Source organism: Kogia breviceps, chromosome 4 (assembly GCF_026419965.1).
Source record: "Kogia breviceps isolate mKogBre1 chromosome 4, mKogBre1 haplotype 1, whole genome shotgun sequence".
Taxonomy (NCBI): domain Eukaryota; kingdom Metazoa; phylum Chordata; class Mammalia; order Artiodactyla; family Physeteridae; genus Kogia; species Kogia breviceps.
Genome location: NC_081313.1, coordinates 111779924 through 111800979, shown reverse-complemented (window position 1 = coordinate 111800979; position 21056 = coordinate 111779924). Strand labels below are relative to the sequence as shown.

The 21056-nt window shown below is 41.3% G+C and overlaps 1 protein-coding gene across 1 annotated transcript; it reads left to right on the top strand.

Annotated features, from left to right (window-relative positions):
* Window positions 1-1773: 1773 nt before the first annotated feature.
* SKP1 (S-phase kinase associated protein 1) lies at window positions 1774-19202 on the top strand. Its single transcript, XM_059059970.2, has 6 exons — window positions 1774-2286; window positions 5019-5115; window positions 11343-11416; window positions 15394-15537; window positions 17542-17682; window positions 18315-19202. Exons 2-6 carry the CDS (start codon window positions 5019-5021, stop codon window positions 18348-18350), a joined length of 492 nt encoding a protein of 163 aa, XP_058915953.1. The 5' UTR covers window positions 1774-2286; the 3' UTR covers window positions 18351-19202.
* The last annotated feature ends 1854 nt before the right edge of the window (window positions 19203-21056 follow it).

Below are 21056 nucleotides of genomic sequence, written 5' to 3'. Positions count from 1 at the left end.
GTGTTGTGTCTCCTGAGTGGAGCGTATGGTGGATTCAGAAAGTGTGAATCTAAATGAGTCACCTTTGACAGACACTGCTGGCCCCTTCTTAGCAGTGCTTCATCACTAAGTCCCTACTATAGTGGTTTCTCAACTTACCCTGGGTTTAAGAATCACTTGTGGGGAACTTGTTCAAAGGCAGAAAAACCTGCCCCCAGTGATTCTGATTCATTACATCAAGAGTGGACCCTGGAATCTGTATTTTTCTTGACCTGATGCCAATATTTTTGAAGTAAAGAAAATTTTGAATATGTAATACATTCATATGGATCAAAATCCAAAAGGTAGAAAGGGTATAAAGTGAAAAATCACCCCAACCCTCTTCCCCAGTCACCTAGTTCCCCTCCCCTGAGGCCAACAATTACTTGTGTATCTTTCCTGAGATAATCTATGCGTACAATAGCTGCATGAATAAATAAAATGTGCTTTTTAAAAACAAGAATCTCTTGGTGACTCTAATATTGGGGGACCACAGACGTGTGGAAAAAGCATACACCTAGTTTATGCCAGGCCTCGTGCTAGATCCTCAGGCTAGATGTGTGATGTGGCACGGCTTACGATGCTCAACAAGACTTTACAAGGTGCCACCTTGTATGCCATAGGCAGGAGAGCAAAGTGGCTCCAGCGGGTCTTGAGGAGGAGACCTGAAGCTTGAGCTGCTGAGGGCAGGGTGGTGTTGTGAGACAAAGTCTGAGAGCTGTAGGTCCTTTCATCTTCCTGTCATCAGCTGTGGCACCTGGCAGACACTGGATACCACAGCTAGTAGACAAAGACCTGGTAACCCAAGGAGCTGCTTGGCCTCCCTGCCCAGTCCCTTCCCAGAAGAGCTGTAGGCCTCTGATTTCTTTAGGGGGCCCTCAGTGGAAGTGTCTTTTGTTTCTTTGGCGTCAGGAATACCATCACGTGCCTGTTGGTTAGCTGAGCCTGGCGCCTTCGTCTCCTAGGGAGGGGTGGTGATGTTCCCTAAGCAGAGCAGGGTAGAGCTGGTCAAAGTGTCTGACTGGAGAGGATGGGGGGTGGGGGTGGGAATTTTCAGACTAACCCCTTTCCCTTAATGGTTGGCTTCATCCTAGGGAGACTATCACACAGCCCTCAGGAAGCATCCCACAACAAGAGTTCTATGCAGGCTGGTTCGCTGCAGAATCTCGCCCGGTGGCTCTTCACCGCCCCACTCCCCTCCACGCCCCCACCCCCGTCCCTGATACACTTCTGCTGAATGAATGGATATTTACTGGCAGAGAGAGGCCTCCTCTCTACACTTGGGGTTTCTCTGCAACAATGGTTACTTTGGACTGGAGGCTTCTTCAGAAGTCAACGATAGGCAATAGGGGTTAAGAGTATCAAAAAATCCTTGCTCAGCCACTGAACCGTTCTGAACCTGTTCCCTCACAAATAAAAAAGGGTAACGATACTTCACCGCATGGATTATTGTGGAGAGTGAGCTAACTCCTGTTGGGTTCAGGGGAGGACATTGAGACCCTGAGCAGAATCTCACAGCGCTCCCTGGAAAGGCCAGCTCCCATTCTTTCTCGGAGTCCCAGTTTCCCCTACCTGAAAGTGAGCTGTAGACCCTCCCAAACACCACCCTCAACACACACGCCGGAGAACACCTCTCTCTCCCTCCCTCCCCCCGACCCCGTCCCTCTCCTCTCCTTTCCCCTCCCTCCCCCCTTCCCCCCTCCTCCCCCCCTTCCTCCCCCCGCTTCCTCCTCCCCTTCCTCCCCCCCTTCCTCCGCCCCTTCCTCCCCCCCTTCCTCCGCCCCTTCCTCCCCCCCTTCCTCCTCCTCCTCCTCCTCCTTCGCTCGCGGGTTCCAGGCTTTTCAGGTGTGGGGGCTTTAATTCACCTTAGGACAGCCCCCGCCTGAAGGACCCTCGGAGGCCGTGGAGTACCACAGCCAGTCCTCCGTTCCCGCTTTGAGGAGACCGAGCCAAGCTTTCGAGGGAGGGGCTGAGAATCAAGGCCCGCCGCGCCTCGCCTCGCCCCGCCCCGCCGCATCTCCGCCTGGCCCGCCCCGCCTGCCTCCGCCTGCCGTCAGGCGATCTCGGCGGCCATCCCCGCCGGCTCTGTGACGTGACTGGCGTCAGGGTCCTCGGCGCCTGCGCCCGCTCGTATAAAGGCAGACGCCGCGCTGCTCCGCAGTGTTGGCGTTGTTCTGCGCCTTTCTGTATTTTTTTTTTATTTTTTTTAGCAGACGCCGCCCTGCTCTCATCAGCCTCTGGCCCGCCATCTCCTTGAATCCAAACACCGTGAGTAGCCGCCGACGGAGCTGGGAGGGGCGGTGGCGCCGCGGATTGCGAGCTGGTGGCCGCACCGCTGGTGCTTTGGCCCTGTTGGAGGCGGGAGGCACCTGGGCCTGGCCTTCCCTCAGGCTCTTTGGAACCTGTTGTTGGCCTTGTTCTCCCACCCTGCCCCTCGACTCGGCGAGGCCTCCTCTAGCCTCGCGTGTTCACGGCGCCCCGTGGGTGCCGGGGCGGGCGGGAGGGAGGAGGTGCGAGCTGAACCCGAGATTAGGCCTTCTTTGCACGGGGCCACCGTCAACCGTGGCGGAGCTCGGCTGAGGGCCCAGGCTGGGGCCGGGGGCCTCGCTTGGCGTTGAGCCTTCCAGCCACTGGCACCCAGGGCGAGGGTGGCGGCGGGGCTTTTAATGGAGTTCCCGGGGCTGTAGTGAGCGGGGGTGTGTGTCCGTGTTTGTTGTTTTGGTGTCCGGAGGAAGCGTGGCGGTGGTAGTCCGGGAGCGCTGGATTCTTGGCACCCATCCTTTTCTCGCCCCTGTATCTAGCGTCGCTAGTCACCGGTCCTGGCTAACTGTGCTGGGTCCGAATCTTGGCAGAGAGCCGCCTGCTCCTTCGGAATATTTCTCTCCCATTACTTTGCCACAGCCTGGGCTTGCTGAAACCATTGTTGTAATAGATGTCATCGTCATAGTGGTGTGGCTTTTAGGTGCTCTAACTCCTAACTCGAGGTGCCTGGTTTTTGAAGGGGTAGGACATTCACCTGCTTCGGTTTACTTTTTAATGGAGACTTCAGGTTTAGGTTTTGGGTCATGATTTTTTTCATCAGAGCGTTACAGTAGAATGTTTCTGTGTCATAGAGCAATGCAGATTTCACTCTACCCTCTAAAAAGAGGTGTCAGAATTTCGGGTCACTTAAAACAGGTTTTTTCCTTTATGGGATTGATAGAACCCACTCGGAGAGAGTGATTTACAAGTACTGGAGCATAACGAATTGAAGGAATGGTCTTGAAAGCATGTCAAACAAAATTTCACCCATCATTATACGAAAATTTTGCTCTGAATTCCAGCTGTATAACACTAAAAAAGTTGTTTTTGAGTACCAAGTTTAGCGTTACAACGTGCATCGAATTACAGATTAACCGATTGTTTTTCTGCTGTTTATTAAGATCTCAGCTCCCGTAGGAGTAACCTAATAGACGAATTTGACTATGACTAAGCAGATCTTGCTGTTTATCAAAAGTTATTTGAAATATGAAATGTTCGTCTTGCTTAAAAGTAATTTTATCAACTGTGTTGCCAGACTCTTGATTCTGTGATGTTCACTCCAGTACTGTGGAACATAAAAAGATCATAGAATGTTTCGTAATTAAAAATTGAGCTCACGTTAAAATATTTCTTTTGGGGATACCTTTTGTTATTGCCTTGTCACAGAGAAGGTCCTCTGCTCTGGGTCTTTCTCCATGGAGCAGGACAACTGCATTTTTGGCAAGTACTGAGCAACATGGAAAAGCAGACATATTTGTGAACTGTAAAATGAAATCTGATTCTCTCCACCCATGGATGGGTGAGAGCTGGATATTTCAATGGCTGGTTTTAAAACAGCTTTACCTTTTTGCTTCCTTGACTAAACAGCTTGTTGTTTGGGAAATGGAGACAATTCTCTGGGGAAAGCGGAATGAATATTTTAGCTGATTAAATGGGTCTTAAGTCTTGGGACCTAAAACAGGTTCAATCAGTGTTTTAAATGCCAAATTCTATATTTTTAAGTTATAGCGACATCACAGGGTTATGATGGACCTTTAAAAAATCTATACTTGAAATTTAAAGAGGTTTTGAATTTTTACAGTCAGGTATTGTTGCCGTTCCCCCCTCCCCTGCTCCACTCCCCCAAGAATCTGAATATGGTAAGAAATTGCTGGCTTAGAAACTTAGAACTTTTAATTTTAAAGAGGTTTTTTTTTTGTTTGTATGTTTTGGGTTTTTTGCCAAAACTCAAGTCTTTTGAAGTTAATTGCTTAATTAACTTTTATGTAAGAGGTGTCTTTTTCCTAATGACTCATAATCTGAGTTAATAAATACATTTTTGGCACAAGTAATAGGTTATTACTATGAGGACTTTGGCAGGAGATCTCAAACTTGGACACCTGGACAGTCAGTAATGAAAGGTAAAAAGGAATCTGAAATTTACTAGGTTTACAATATCTGCTTATCCTTAAAATATTTTATTCTTTTGTGTATGGTCTTGCATTGATCCAAACATAAATAAGTATATCCTGATCTACTGTTTGGATCTGAACTCATTTTTCACTGGTAAGTCTCACTGTGGGAAAATTTCTATCTTATCTGGTAGCTTTGTTTATTTTGGACTCACCTCCTTCAGGTTTGCAGGTGGAGTAGTCAGTGTTCAGTGAGAGCAGAAAGGTGGGCAAAGAATACATCCATTTTAGATACATTTTGCATCAAAAATATAAAGTGTTAATTCTAAAACTTACACTAGTAATGAATTCAGTAGGGCAGGCTTTAAAAGCTTCTGTTCCTAGGAGTTATACTTTGACAGAATTTTTATAGAATCACTTGTGCTAGCCTGTGAATAATCACTTAGTGTTTTATAGGGTTATATACTATAGGTCCTTAGGGTTTTACGGTTAATAAGTTAGAAGGTTTCTAACAAACTAGCTTGAAATGTAGTTTGTATAGAAGTAATATCTCTTAAATTTCAAATTCAATATAATACCTTTTTTTAGATGCCTTCAATTAAGTTGCAGAGTTCTGATGGAGAGATATTTGAAGTTGATGTTGAAATTGCGAAACAATCTGTGACTATTAAGACCATGTTGGAAGGTAAGTTTATTAGAAAACGTGGGTCAGGGGAAAGGGAAAGAAATGAGTAGCTTGATATAACCTGTGAACATCGAATCTACAGAAGTAACAGTCTGTCAGAAAACTCTCAAGGGTATGAAGGGGTAAAGTTTACTTTTTTTTCTTTAAAGTATCAACTGCATTTTTTTGGGTACAGGTCAATTTTTTCTGCATTTTCTGAATTACTGAGTTTTTTCCCTTTTAGGTAGATAAATACCATAAGCTAATACTGAAATGATTTCCAAGCCTCAGACAATGGCGCATTTCTCTTTCAAGTAAATTTGCGTTCATAATTTCTAATGACAAAAACAAAAGCCTTTGGAAAAGAGATACCTTATATATGGTAGCTAAATAGAACACCTTGTTTCAACAGCGGGAGTAAGCTGAGTAGATTGTAAACTGAGTAGATGTCTGTTTCTTTTTTTTTTTTTAACCAAGTCTTCCCTTTTGTCTGTTTTGTCATTCCTCTGAAACTGCTGCAAAGCATATATGCAGTGCATCAAAGAAGGAAGACAAGAAAACAGGTCCTGAAACGTTTTGAAACTTTTACTAGTTAACATGGATCTCTCTTTAAAAAAAAAAAAAAATTAATTAATTAATTTCTGGCTGAGTTGGGTCTTCCTTGCTGTGCATGGGCTTTCTCTAGTTGCCGTGAGTGGGGGCTACCTTTCCTTGTGGTGGGCGGGCTTCTCATTGCGGTGGCTTCTCGTTGCAGAGCATGGGCTCTCGGCGCACAGGCTTCAGAAGTTGTGGCTCTCAGGCTCTAGAGCACAGGCTCAGTAGTTGTGGTGCACGGGCTTAGTTGCTCCGTGGCACGTGGGATCTTTATGGATCAGGGCTCAAACCCACGTTGCCTGCGTTGGCAGGCAGATTCTTAACCACTGTGCCACCAGGGAAGCCATGGATCTCTAATTAGTGTTATCAGTGGGTTGGTAGACATTAATAGTATATGGAGACGTACAAATCAGTTTCTAGAATTGGTAGGAAAAAACAGTAGTAATAAGAATGTTCTTCAGTACATTTGTCTCTATATCTGCAGGGGATTGGTTCCAGGACCCCCTATGGATACCAAAATCCATGGATACTCAAATCACTTATATAAAATGGTGTAGTAATTGCATATAACCTACATACATTCTCCCTTATACTTTAAATTATCTCTAGATATTTATACCTAATAACACCATAAATGCTATGTAAATTCAAATTTAGCTTTTTGGAACTTTCTGGAATTTTTAAATTTTATTGATTGATTGATTGAGTGAGTGAGTGGTATGCGGGCCTCTCACTGTTGCCGTGTCCCCTGCATCGGCAGGTGGACTCTCAACCACTGCGCCACCAGGGAAGCCCCAAATTTTTATTTTTTAATAACTTTTCTATCCACGGTTTGAATCTGAGAATGTGGGACCTGTAGATACGGAGGGCTGAGTGCACTCAAATATCAAAAGTTTTTGTTTATCTGTAGCTTACAGATATTTAATTAAAGAGTTATATGCCAAGCATTAGCAGGAGATAAAGTAGTCAGTGTTCAGTGAGAGCAGAAAGGCGGGCAAAGAATAAGCCCTGGTGCTGGTGAAAAGAAGGTAAGTGAGAAGTGGTCTTTGTTCTTGAAGGATTTATAAACTAGGCAGGGAGATAGACACCAAACAAGGCTATTGGTCACATGGTATAATTAGTGCATTAATAAAATTGTGCCAAGTGGTGCTATGGAAACTTCTTGGCTGATGTTATTCTTTAGGCTTGTGGAGAGAGTAGTGTGTAATACTAGTGAGGTGATGTTTCAAATCTAGTAAAATTAAGATGTTTTGGGAGATCATTCTGAGGTAAAGTAGGCAGAATGTGTTTAAAAAAAATTGAGGTTTTTAGTTGGGGTTGTGATTGTGATACTTGTAGTTGATAGAGCTGAGGAACAAGTTTGAGGGGAATGGAAAGAAAAGGACTTTGAGCTTGAACATGTTATGTATGTTAGAGATTCCCTCAGAAGATCTTTGTAATAAGCTACTAGTCAGTTCAGTATGTGGATCTTGGTCCCTGAGTTGTAGACTGCTGGAGATAGACTGACTTTGTATGGTGGGTTATAGGAGTATATATATATATATATATATATATATATATATATATATATATATATATATATATGTATGTATCTGTGGGAGTAAATGAGCTTGGCAGGTGGCCATATTGGGGCAGGATGGTCTGTTAAGAGTGAAGTCAGAAGTGGAGAATATGTGGAGTAGGAAACTAAGGGAAAAGGGAGGCATTTTGAAGTGACCAGAGTGATTATCAGATTCATATACTGCAGACTGGTCACTTAGGATTTCAGGGATAATAAGTTAGAAGACTTCTAACAACAAGTATTAGGTGTGGTAGAGGCAGACGCTGAGCTGCAGAAGGTTTGTCTTCTGTTTTCTAATAGAAAATAAAAGCTGAACATAAAGTTGTTTTTGGTAATTGACACCAGTTATGTGGCACTTACAGTCCTGCACCCTGGTGATTTACATAGATTACTTCTGTTAAGTTGTAAACCCCTTGGTACAACCCATAGTCGCTGTTCATCAAGTACTGTTGAATGAAGAACTATAGTATGGTCTCTGATAAAAGACTGTGAAAGTTATCCTGGTGTCCCTAAAGGCAGGTGAGTAAGGCTTTATCTAGAAGATGTAGAAACTGATAACAAAATTGCTGCCTGAATACTTGCTTTATTTCATCTTAGTTGGTGCCTGGCACACTAATCTCTCCTGTGCTGCTTCAAAGAAGCATTTGCCAGTGTAGGAACATAGGGGTGCTTGAAGGTTTTCTGCCAACTTTGATCACTGAAGCAAGTGGATGATAGATAGCAACAGTTAAAATGTTTCTTTCCTTTCATAGCTTTGAGCATCAGAGGTGAATGACTTTATCTTAAGTACCAGTGGTTTATATAGAATTCTAGCCTCTTGAAGACTGGAGTGTATTGAAATAAAATCTTCTAATCAGTGGACAATCAGAAGTGAAAATCTTGGCATGTGTACACATGGATTGACTCATTTCTTCAGGTCCAGACTGTGGTATCAGGATACAGGTGTCTTTCAGAAGTCCTTGAAACTAAATAGCTTAAAGGAATGACTGTTGGTACTTGTGCATTCAGTCTAAAAGCAAAACCATTTCAAATCCTTGGTTTAAATGCTAGAGAAGTGATCCTTTACAACTGTTAGGCCCTTATTTTTAATGTGACTTAAGCCTTCTTCCAAATAACATTTGTATCTAAACAAGCTGGTCTTCTGTATTTCATTTCCTCTAATCTGTTCATTCCCCAAACACATGTATTTTCCATAGTATAACTTCTTTTTCTCCCCTCTGAGTTAAAAATATTTCATATTGGGGCTTCCCTGGTGGTGCAGTGGTTGAGAATCTTCCTGCTAATGCAGGGGACATGGGTCCGAGCCCTGGACTGGGAGGATCCCACATGCCACGGAGCAACTAGGCCCGTGAGCCACAACTACTGAGCCTGTGCGTCTGGAGCTTGTGCTCTGCAACAAGAGAGGCCGCGATAGTGAGAGGCCCACGCACCGAGATGAAGAGCGGCCCTCGCTTGCCACAACTAGAGAAAGCCCTCACACAGAAATGAAGACCCAACACAGCAAAAATTAATTAATTAATTAATAAACTCCTACCCCCAACATCTTAAAAAAAAAGTAGTTCAAGAAGAGCATAAGTGGCTTGATCCAAATTGAAATATTGTCATTTTATAGTTTTACTCTCAGCAGAGATGGGATCAGGTAAAGGCATTGGTGGGGAGGAATAGAGGGGAGATGTGTGAATGTACCCATACAGGAAAATAGGATACTTTTTGAATATACTCTCGTCTTTACCACTCCACTGGAGAAGCTTGTTAAACTCATTGATCTCCATGTTGTCAAGTGCATTGTTTCATTTCTCATCTAGACTTATTGATAGCCTTTGACAGTAGATCAGTCCCTTCTACATTTGGCTTTCAGGATACTTAATACTTAGCTCACTCACAACCTGTCTCCCCATCTTTAAAGCTTTCTGTTCCCCAGAGTTTGCTTAATCATTGTACCTCTTCACTGTATCATTCCCTTGGTTACCTCAGCTAGTCTCATAGTGTTATAAATCATTTATATATCATTTCCCAAACTTACCTACAGTTCTTACCTCTTCTTTTGATTTTTAGACTTGCGTATTTAACTTCTTGGTCTACCATTGACTATCTAATAGATATCTCAAGCTTATTAAACTAGAATTGTTTCCTTTTTTAAAATTTATTTTTGGCTGTGTTGGGTCTTTGTTGCTGCGTGTGAGCTTTCTCTAGTTGAGACAAGTGGGGGCTACTCCTCATTGTGGTGCACAGGCTTCTCATTGCAGTGGCTTCTCATTGCAGAGCACGGGCTCTAGGTGTGTGGGCTTCAGTAGTTGTGGCCGCGTGCTCAGTAGTTGTGGCGCATGGGCTCAGTAGTTGTGGCGGGCTTAGTTGCTGTGCGGCATGTGGGATCTTCCCGGACCAGGGCTTGAGCCCGTGTTCCCTGCACTGGCAGGCAGATTCTTAACCACTGTGCCACTAGAGAAGTCCCCAAACTAGAATTCTTGATTCCCTGTCCTCTAAAACAAGTTCTCTGACAACCTTTCCCATATCAATTAGTGGCACCTCCAGTGGCAGCTCCATCCATCTGGTTCCTCATGTTATAAGCCTTAGCCGTTGCTAACTCCTTTCACATTCTGCTTTCCATCTATTGGCAAATCCTGTTGCCTCTCACTTCAAAATGCATACAGAATTGGACTATTTCTTCTTCCATAGCTATATACCTTGTACAAGCCACTTGTACTTGCCTGGATCATTGCTAGCCCATAATTGGTTTCCCTCTTTCCCCTCCTGCTCTCTGCTATCTCTTACCAATGTAGTAGCCAAATTGCAGAAGGCCCTATTAGGGCCCTGTCATCTCCTTTCAACCTGGCTAACTCTGCTCTTGTAACACTAGATTCTTTAGTGTTTTTAGGACACTATCAGAAGGACTTTGAATTTGCCATTTCCTCTGTTTAGGTGTTCTCTCCTTTAGGATGTTAATTAAAATGTCATCTTCTCTGTGAGGCATCCTGAGCAACTCTATCTAAAATTGCAACAGTTCCTCCCATCCTCCTGTATTCATTGCTGATTCTTCCCTGCCTAGCACAGCTATATATTAGGGACTCAGATGTATGCCTCAGCACTTAACCGTGTCAGCATAACTGGTGCTGTGCTACAACCAGTATAGCAGTGCAGTACTTTTGACCTCTAATCTTGGTACTTCTGTTACATAAGTTTCTTTGGCAGCTCTTTTTTAGTCCTGCAGAAACTGAAGGATGGACCCATTTGGTTTGAAAAATACTCTTATTTAGAATCTTTAAGTAACATATGGATTTTAAGTTTTCTCTTTGGAGCTCACCAACCACTTTGATAGTCTAAAAGTTAGGACTTTTTATTAAAGAAACCTATATATTCAAAATTATAAGTAGTATGTATGTGATGAATAACACTAAAGGGTATATGTTGAAACTAAGTCTCTCAACCCATGTTCTCATTAACTGCCTTAGACATAATGTTAACAATTCCTTGTATATCCTTTTGAAGATATTCTAAATATAAATATAAGTATATTCCCATTTTTATTCAGGTAACATTTATCTTTTATACTTGGCTTTTAAAAACTTTAATCTTGAAATCATACCAGTATGTATGGAGCTGCCTGCCTGGTTTTTTTGTCAGTGGCTGCACAATCTGTTTTGTGTGTGTGTGTGTGTGTGTATGTATATATATATACATTTTTGGGCTTCAGATTTTAATAGATTGAGATTCTGTTACTTCTGCAATACCTCACATTGTTTTATTTTCCTAAGTGCAGTCCATCTAGAGTTTGGTATAGAGAGTAAGGGTAAGCGTCTGGCTTTAATTTTTACCCAGTTATCTCAATCCCACTTATTAAATCACTTTTCCTCCTAATGAAGAAAACTCTTTTTATATTATCCTGTATTTGTTTTCTCACACATTTTTATATAGTTTTGGGTGGTTCATGGAGCTGTTGCTAGGAACTGCCAGTTTTAAATACTTTCAAGAGAACTATTCTTAGTAAAGTACTTTTATAGTCTTTCAGATAACATGTCTTACAAGCTACTTGTTTGAAACAGCCTGGTTATAATGGGGCTAGAAAATAATGGCAACTCTCTTCTGGTTTACTTAGATTTGGGAATGGATGATGAAGGAGATGATGATCCAGTCCCCTTGCCAAATGTTAATGCAGCAATATTAAAAAAGGTAAGGTAGCAACTATATCCTTATGTGTGTGTGTGTGTGTGTGTGTGTGTGTGTGTGTGTGTGTGTATATGTATCCCTTTTCTCATTAACAATATCCTGGTGATATTTCTATATTGATACATAGATAGCTTCCTTAAAAACAAAACAAAACAAAAACAATAACTATATAGTAAGATTATGACTAAGATACTTATTTTAGTTTAACGAGGCCCTGTGAATATTTAAGTTGTCTAGTCTTTTTCATTAACACATTTAAATTACTGAAATATAATGGTATGTGCTTAGCAAAAAGGGAAATTTTTTTGTATTGCTTGTCTGCTGAATGGGTATGCCTCAAAAGGAGTTTGAGGGACTTCCCTGGTGGTCAGTGGTTAAGAATCCGCATGCCAATATAGGGGACACGGGTTCGAGCCCTGGTCCAGGAAGATCCCACATGCCGCGGAGCAACTAAGCCCGTGCACCACAACTGCTGAGCCTGTGCTCTAGAGCTCGCGAGCCACACTACTGAGCTCACGCTCCTAGAGCCCGTACTCCGCAAGAAGAGAAGCCACCACAATGAGAAGCCCGTGCACCACAACGAAGAGTAGCCCCTGCTCTCCGCAAGTAGAGGAAGCCCGTACACAGCAATGAAGACCCAATGCAGCCAAAAATTTTTAAAAAAATTTTAAAAAAAGGAGTTTGAGAACAAGATATGTGCTTTTTTTGGTTTGTTTCTTTTTTTTTTAGTTGATCACCTTACCCTGTGTCTAAGCATAAACAGCCCTCTACATATTATTATTATTATTGTTTTGCTACACTGCGCGTGGCTTGCAGGGATCTTAGTTCCCCGACCAGGGATTGAACCTAGGCCCATGGCAATGAAAGCACCGAATCCTAACCACTGGACCACCTGGGAATTCCCCAGCCTTCTACATTGAATAGGATTTTAGTGTTTCAGAGCATGTGGCTCCTTAATAGAGCCAGCTGTTTAACTGAATGCTCTTCTGAAGAAACAGCAGCGAGTTTCCACATTGTGGGGAAAACTGGCTAGGCTTAGAGATGGGAACGGTTGTTTGCAGTTGGCCCCTTCCTAAGGAATTTTCAAAGTCATTGACCATATGCAGTTGCATTTTATGCTTTCTCTTGACCCTTGCATGAGATACAGCTGCACTGCATATTTTTCCATATTCTTACCATGATTGGCTATTACCAGTCTTTTTTTTTTTTTCCCCGGTACGTGGGCCTTTCACTGTTGTGGCCTCTCCCGTTGCGGAGCGCAGGCTCCGGACGCGCAGGCTCAGCGGCCATGGCTCACAGGCCCAGCCGCTCCGCGGCATGCGGGATCTTCCTGGACCGGGGCACGAACCCGTGTCCCCTGCATTGGCAGGCGGACTCTCAACCACTGCGCCACCAGGGAAGCCCTACCAGTCTTTTTAATATCCCTAGTCTGGGTAAAAAGCCCCTTGTAACCACTATTCTATATTCTGTCTCTGTGAATTTGACTGTACTGGGCTATCTTATAAAAATGGGATCATAGGATATTCTTTTGTGTCTGGCTTATTTCTCTTAGCATAGTGTTTTCAAGATTCATCCATTTTGTAGTCTTAATAGGCTTTTTATAGGAGTTCTTTATGTAGTTTTTACCACTTTGCTTGTCTTAGGTCAATTCACAGCTTTATATTTTATCTAGTTAGATCTCCTTTCTGACTTCTGGGTTTTGTGTTGCAAATTAACATTCCATCTTATGCTAATATAAAATGCTTCTGAAAGGACTTGCTTGCATTCATTCAAATTCCAGGCATTTTTTAGGTGCTGGAGGTACAGCAGTGAACTAAAGAGACAAGATCTGTTCTTAGGTAGTTTACATTCTGAAGGTGTGCGGGAAGCACACAACACAAATATGTCAGATGGAAAAGGTGTGGAGTATAAGTGGGATGGTAGCGGGGAGTTGGCTATTTGTAAAATAAAGATGGTCAGGAAACGCCTTACTGTGAGAAGTGGATCTTTGAACAGAGACATGAATATGTGGGGGAAGAAAGCTCTGGGCAATGGGAGTAAGTGCAGTGACCCTAAGATAAGAGCATGTCCTGTCTTTTGAGGTAAGGCAGGGAGGCTAGTGTGGTGGCTACATCATAGTGAACAGGCAAGGAAGTAGAGGTTAGAGATAATGGATTGGGTGATACAGGGCCACTTAGAATAATTTTTTTCCAATCTATTTGCATTATTACTTATCAATATTTAAAATTTAGGTATATTTACTGATTATATGACCCCAAAACTGTAAAAGTATAAAGTAAAATTTCCCTTCCTTGTCTCTCTGACCAGAAACTCCCATCAGCATTAATTTCTTACATAGCCTTTTTTTTTTTTAAGCTTTTTTAAAAAAATTATTTTATTTTATTTAGTTTTGGCTGTGTTGGGTCTTCGTTGCTGTGCGCGGGCTTTCTCTAGTTGCGGCGATTGGGGGCTACTCTTCGTTGTGGTGTGCGGGCTTCTCATTGCGGTGGCTTCTCTTTGTTGAGCACGGGCTCCAGGTGTGCGGGCTTCAGTAGTTGTGGCACGTGGGCTTCAGTAGTTGTGGCTTTCGGGCTCTAGAGCGCAGGCTCAGTAGTTGTGGCGCACGGGCTTAGTTGCTCCGTGGCATGTGGGATCTTCCCGGACCAGGACTCAAACCCATGTTCCCTGCATTGGCAGGAGGATTCGTAACCACTGCGCCATCAGGGAAGTCCGAGGCTTCTCTTTTTGCGGAGCATGGGCTCTAGGCGTGCGGGCTTCAGTAGTTGTGGCATGCTGGCTCTCGAGTGCAGGCTTAGTAGTTGTGGCGCACCAGCTTAGTTGCTCCGCGGCATGTGGGATCTTCTTGGACCAGGGCTCTAGCCCATGTCCCCTGCATTGGCAGGCGGATTCTTAACCATTGCACCACCAGGAAACCCTACATAGCCTTTTAAGACTTTTTAAATGCTGTGTGTTACTAATTTGTTTCTTTCTTGTACTACTGGAATACTTCTTAAAAAGCTATTTAATTAAAGCTCTTTATGCTTGGCTTTTTCTTCTAGAAGTAGTTCTTTCCCTTTTTTGTATCCTGGTAGTATAATTTCTCAGTTCTCCCATTTTCTCTCAGCATTTTTTATTCCCCCAACGTTATAATATAAAAAAAATTTAATCATACAGAAAAGTTAATTTATACAGCAACACCCATTTTCCTACCACCTGGATTCTGTAACTTAACGCTTTCAGTGTAGATTGTGGTCTATATGATGGTGCACAGTCTAGCTAATCAGCTTCTGGAAACCTTAATGTGTTCATTCCACTCCTAAGGGAACTTTGGGCTTTTCCTGCATTGTTCTTATACTGGATAGTGTTGTGCATGTGTCTAGGGTGTTTAGAATAGCTTGCTGATAGTGTGTGCACATATTCAGCTTCCCTAGGTACTCCTAGGTTACTTTTCAAAGGGATTATACCAGTTTACACTCTACAGTAGAAAAGTTCATGTTATCCTCACACTGTTGCCAACGATTAGCATTGACATCTTGATTTTTATTTATCTTTTGGGGGTACAGTCTAAAGTAGTATCTGTAGTGTTAAGTTTGCATTTAATGAGGCTGAGCATTTCTTCCTTTTTGACTATTCATATTCAGATTTATTTTGTAAATTGCTTGTTCATATTTTTAAGATTTTATATTTTATAAGGTAATCCATTGCTGGCATGTACATGTTGCAGGTATTTCCCAATCATTATACTGTCTGACTTAATGTGTTTTTTTGCACAGGAGCTTTTTAGTATGGTCAAGTATAGTAATCTGTCTTCATGGTTCGCTGTTAACTAAGATCTTCCTTGAACTCTAGGGTTGTGCTTTTCAAGCTGGGCTACTAACTTTATTATTCAAGTTGACTTAACAGTTAGTTCTTAGCCCCATGTAGGAGTAACCTTGCCCCAGCAGTGGAACGAAGTACCTTGTTATAAAATGCCATATAGGAATGAACTTTTGTTGTTGTAGGTCATTCAGTGGTGCACCCACCACAAGGATGATCCTCCTCCTCCTGAGGATGATGAGAACAAAGAAAAGCGAACAGATGATATCCCTGTTTGGGATCAAGAATTCCTGAAAGTTGACCAAGGAACACTTTTTGAGCTTATACTGGTATGTTTTTAATGCATAGTATATTTCTAGTCCATACCTTTAGCACTTTTCATAGAGTTAAATTTGTTAAATTCATTGATACTGAATTTTAACTCTAAACTCTGCAATGCTATATTTAAATCCATGTATCAATAACCACATTAAATGTAAACAGTCTAAACACCACAATTAAAGGTTAGAGGTCATCACATTGGATAGAAAGAAAGAGTTAGCTATTCTGTATACAAAAAACTCACTTTAAATATAAAGACACAATTAGGTTTAAAGGGTGGAATAAGATAATATTATGCTAACAATAATAACCAAAAGAAAACTGGAGTGACTATATTAATGTACATTTCAGAGCGAAGAATATTATCAGGATTAAAGAGGTTCATTGCATAATGATAAAGTGGTCTGTTCATTATTAAGAGGACATAAGAATCCTAAATGTTTTTCTACCTAAAAGCAGAACTTCCAGAAAATGAAATAAAAACCAGTAGAACTCTAAAGGATAAGTAGGCAAATCCACAATCATAGTTAGAGATTTCAAAACCTATCTCTAAATAATTGATAAAACAAGTAGAGAATCATAAGGATGTAGAAGACTAATGACAGCAGAATTCATATTCTTTTCAAGTGTATACTTCCAAGATAGACATGTTGTGGGCCTTAAAACAAATCACAGGGGGATCTTCCCTGGTGGTCCAGTGGTTAAGACTGCCATGCTTCCATTGCAGGGGGTGCGGGTTCAATATCTGGTTGGGGAACTAAGATCCCACATGCTGCATGGCACAGCCAAAGCAAAACAAAACAAACAAAAACGTCTCATTTGAAAGGATTCAAGTCACACAAAATATGTTTTCTAATCACAGTGGAATGAAATGAGAAATCAGTAACAGAAGGCTATCTGGAAAATCTGCAAATATTTGAAAACTAAGTAACACATTTCTTAGTAACCCATGAGTCAACGAAGAAATCAAAAGAAAAGTTAGTATTTTAAACTGAATGGAAATGAAACACAACATACAAAAATCTGTGAGATGAAGCTAAAGTAGCATTTAGAGGGAAATTGATAGCCCTAAACACCTATATTAGAAAAGAAGGGGGCTTCCCTGGTGGCACAGTGGTTAAGAATCTGCCTGCACGGGTTTGATCCCTGGTCCGGGAAGATTCCACATGCCGCGGAGCAACTAAGTCCATGCACCACAACTACTGAGCGCTCGTGCCACGGCTACTGAAGCCCATGCACCTAGAGCCTGTGCTCCGCAACAAGAGAAGCCCAATGAGAAGCCAACGCACTGCAACGAAGAGTAGCTCCCACTTGCCGCAACTAGAGAAAGCCCACGTGTAGCAGCAAAGACCCAATGCAGCCAAAAATAAAATAAATGAATAAATATATTTTTTAAAAAAAGAGAAAAAAAGTTTCAAATCAGCATTCTTAGCTTTTACCTTAAGAAACTAATGAAAGATGAATTTCATCCCAAAGAAAGGGAGTGTAGTAAAGGTAAGAGCAGAAATCAGTAAAACAGAAAACGGGAAAACAATAGAGAAAAAGAAACCAAAAGTTGAATCAGAAGGTCAGTGAAATGTAATGCTATAACTACTTATGGGATCTTAGTTTCCTGACCAGGGATTGAACCTGGGCCCTTGGCAGTGAGATCGTAGAGTCCTAACCACTGGACCACTAGGAAAATCACTGAATTCTTTAAATATTTTTGTCAAACACAAACTTGTGTTTGTGTGTGTGTGTGCACATACACAACTGCCAGTAGTGGCCGTTCTTTGACATTTGAGGTAGTGTAGTTTGCTGAATGTAGCACAAGGGCTCAGTGTTACAGAGGTATAACAAAGAATGGGACATACAACAATCTTTCACAGAAGAATTTGTCTGATTTATTTATTCATTTAATTTCTTAACATTAACTAATATTTTAAGCTAAGTTAGATATGGATTGTTAGTCACTGACTTTGGATTTAATTTAAAGCATCAAGTATACTTTAATGAAAACAATTACTTTACAGGCAGCAAACTACTTAGACATCAAAGGTCTGCTTGATGTTACCTGCAAGACTGTTGCCAATATGATCAAGGGGAAAACTCCTGAGGAGATTCGAAAGACATTCAATATCAAAAATGATTTTACTGAAGAAGAGGAAGCCCAGGTAGGTGGCTAACAGCTTGTTCTTGATCAAGAGAGACTAAAACCCATAGCATGCTAGGAAAAGAGGTATTTATATCAAGGAGTCTTGACTTTACTTGAGGGAAAATAGGTACCTTCTATATGCTAAAAATATTCTGGTCTGTCTCTTAGTCTAAGCACTTAGATGATACTGTTCTTTTATAAGCATAAGAACAATTAGTTTTCATCCAAAGGTGCTGTTTGATATTTGTTCCTTAGCAGTTACTAGTTTTGGCACCTGGGACCTTACATGTAAGCCATCAATATTTGACTTCAGAAGAGCAGGCCCTGTGGATTATGTGCCAGGATACTTCAGAGCAACTTAGTGAATGGGGAAGAAATGAATAGATCAGAATGATTTTGTTGATGCAGGTCATCTCTGGTGACTAAAGCTGTAATTGCCCATTGTCTTTGCTTTTCTTGTAATTTCAGCAGGGCACAATAAAAAACTGGGGAGGGAAAGAATGGTAACCTGGAAGCGTACTGTTAACCGGGTTTTTCTGGTTTTCCATCTATTTCCTTCTAACCCACCGCACAGGCTATTGATGAATCATTAGATAGTAGTCTTAGAAAAGACTACTTAAGGTACTTCCTTATATCTGTCTCTTCTTCTAGGTACGCAAAGAGAACCAGTGGTGTGAGGAGAAGTGAAATTTTGTGTCTGATGCTGTAACACTGTAAGGATTGTTCCAAATACTAGTTGCACTGCTTTGTTTATAATTGTTAATATTAGAAAAACAGTCCACAAATGCAGCAGCAAATCAGTTGTATTAGCAGAATGTTGTCCTCATTGCATGTGTAGTTTCAGTACAGATTCCAAACTTATGGCTCAGTTTCTTCTAGTATGATCAAAAGTTCTTTTTTCTTTGCTCTGAATAAAATTGAACTGCGGGTTCTCTGTAGAAAGTGGCATTTTGGGCTTTCCCTCTTTTTGTAAAGCAGTTTATGCCTAGTTTATTGTCCAGTTAACTTTAGTTTAGTGACTTTTAAAAGTTGGCATTGTAAATAAAACAACTTGCAAAAAATTTTCTGAAATAGAATTAACAACATATTATCTTTATTCATGAGTTGGAAACTGGAAAAAGGCTAATTGAGGTAAATGTTACCAAAGTGGGGTTATCAGAATGTCTTCCAGCTTCCTGGAGTCCACTGTTATTGATTAGCCTGTATGTAGCAGGGCTCCCTTAATTGGATCTGAGGACTTGTTTTTGCATTTTTAATCCTCTCAGCTTTGAATATGTTGGCTAGAGGCTCATTTACTACTCAGTTTGTGGTTTGGGAGGAAACAGAATTAGACAGTTTGCTGACTTTTCTATTAAAAGAGACACTTAACCCATGTGGTGTGTCATCTTTTTATAATCAGTAATCCTATGTGGGGAAAACCATAAACACTACTTGCATGTAAAAAATAATTTAACCTTTAATGTTAAAATGTATGGCGTTACCCAGAAAGCATCAGTCACGAATGCAAGATACTTTCAATAAAAAGTAAGTTACATAGTAGGTAGTAAATGGTTTGCTTTTTGTGTATTTAAATGTTTCTCTTCACTTAATATTAAAAGTTAAGTTTACATATGGTTGTTTAGTTGGAAAAGACTTGCAGGCAGTTCATGTCCTAGCTCACTGGAGGCTGCAACATAACAGTAAGGTTCTGGTAGATTCTGTCTGTTCTAATTGTCTTCTAATTTTTTTTCTTTCCTCCTTGTGTTCCCTTTTTACCTACTTTCCCAGTTAGAATTAACTATATTCACATGTAGTCTTAATGTGTTCTCTTCATGTTTACTGTGAGCTCTTCTGGCTCAGATTATTATCTGACAGTAGTTTGCTTTTACTTCAACTCTTATTTGCCCCAAATCTACCTTTATAATAAAGTTCCATGTGCTGTCTCACATAAATCCCCATTTGTTGTCTGTACCAGAGATAGCAAACTACAGCCTGTGAGTGGGTGAAATCTAGCCTACAACCTGTTTTTGCAGTCTGTGAGTTAAAAATGGTTTTTACATTTTTAAAGGATTGTTAAAAAATAGACACACAAAGACTGTATTTGACCAAAAAGCCTAAAATATTTACGCTGGCTCTTCACAGAAAAAGATTGCAAACCCTTCGACTACTTCTGGATCCTTGATTCCCTTTACTCAGGAAGTAAGCTTGTTTTTCCATTTGTTCTGGCTTTAGTGGGGAAGGTAGCAGCATTCACTCCTAGCTGGAGTGTCTCATTTCTGCTATTTCCCAATGGTCAACTCTTGGCAAAAGTTTAACTACCTCAAGTATATCCCTAGCAATATCATAACAAACAAATCTTTCCTGAAAGTTCAGGATTGTTAGCATATGCTCTATTTAGTTTGGAAAGGAAGTATCAGCTTATAGGAAACGGGAGCCTATTACTATTAGCTGTTGATCTGTAACCCCCAAGAATTTTTACAATTACAGGACTAAATATCATCACTACCCATATTTAAAGGATACTGGGATCTTTCTGAATATGTAAGATTGAGTGAACAGACAATATAGTAGTTTAAAATTTTTTTCTCTTCTTGACTTTCTGTAGACCTTGGCCCTTGTCTTTAAACAAACAAAAATTCCTGATAATCTTAAACTCTCATGTTTAATAGAAATCTGACAGCTCATCCAAGAGAAAATAGGCAATTTGTGGACATTATGTACCCAAATAAATCATAGGCATATTAAGAGGTCCTTCAGACTGGCTGCAACACTTTCCCACCCTTTTCCCTCTTCCCTGTTATATTCTATTTCTTTAATATGTCTACCAAGAGTTTTCCAGGCTCTCACCTTGTCCAAGGAAAGTGAGTGGCCCTTTCCCATTATCCATAATAGCAAACCTGTCTTCAAAGACACACTCTCTCCTGTCTGTCCTCTCATTTCCCAGTTATTCTGAGCTAATGCTGTAGCATAAAGTCAAACTGAGGCTGGAGTCCTGCCTCTGCCTCTTAGTGCCTGCCTTGTCTTGTGTAAGTTGGAAATAGTAGCTACCTGCAGTGTGGTGCTATTGGTGGTGAAGACTCCTCTGTGACAGTGCTTTGGCTTCTCAGCTTTTCATTGATCTCTGGGTCACTTGTGATCAAAAGTAAACTAGCCGCCTTCTGAATGTTAGCTTATTACTTTCTCCCTAACATTGTCATGGATTAAGGATGTGCGCTCTCAAACAGTTTGTAATAATTCTTTTTTTTTTTTTTTTTTTTTTTTTATGGTACGCGGGCCTCTCACCGCTGGGGCCTCTCCCGTTGCGGAGCACAGGCTCCAGACGCGCAGGCCCAGCGGCCATGGCTTACGGGCCCAGCCGCTCCGCAGCATGTGGGATCTTCCTGGACCGGGGCACGAACCCGCATCCCCTGCATC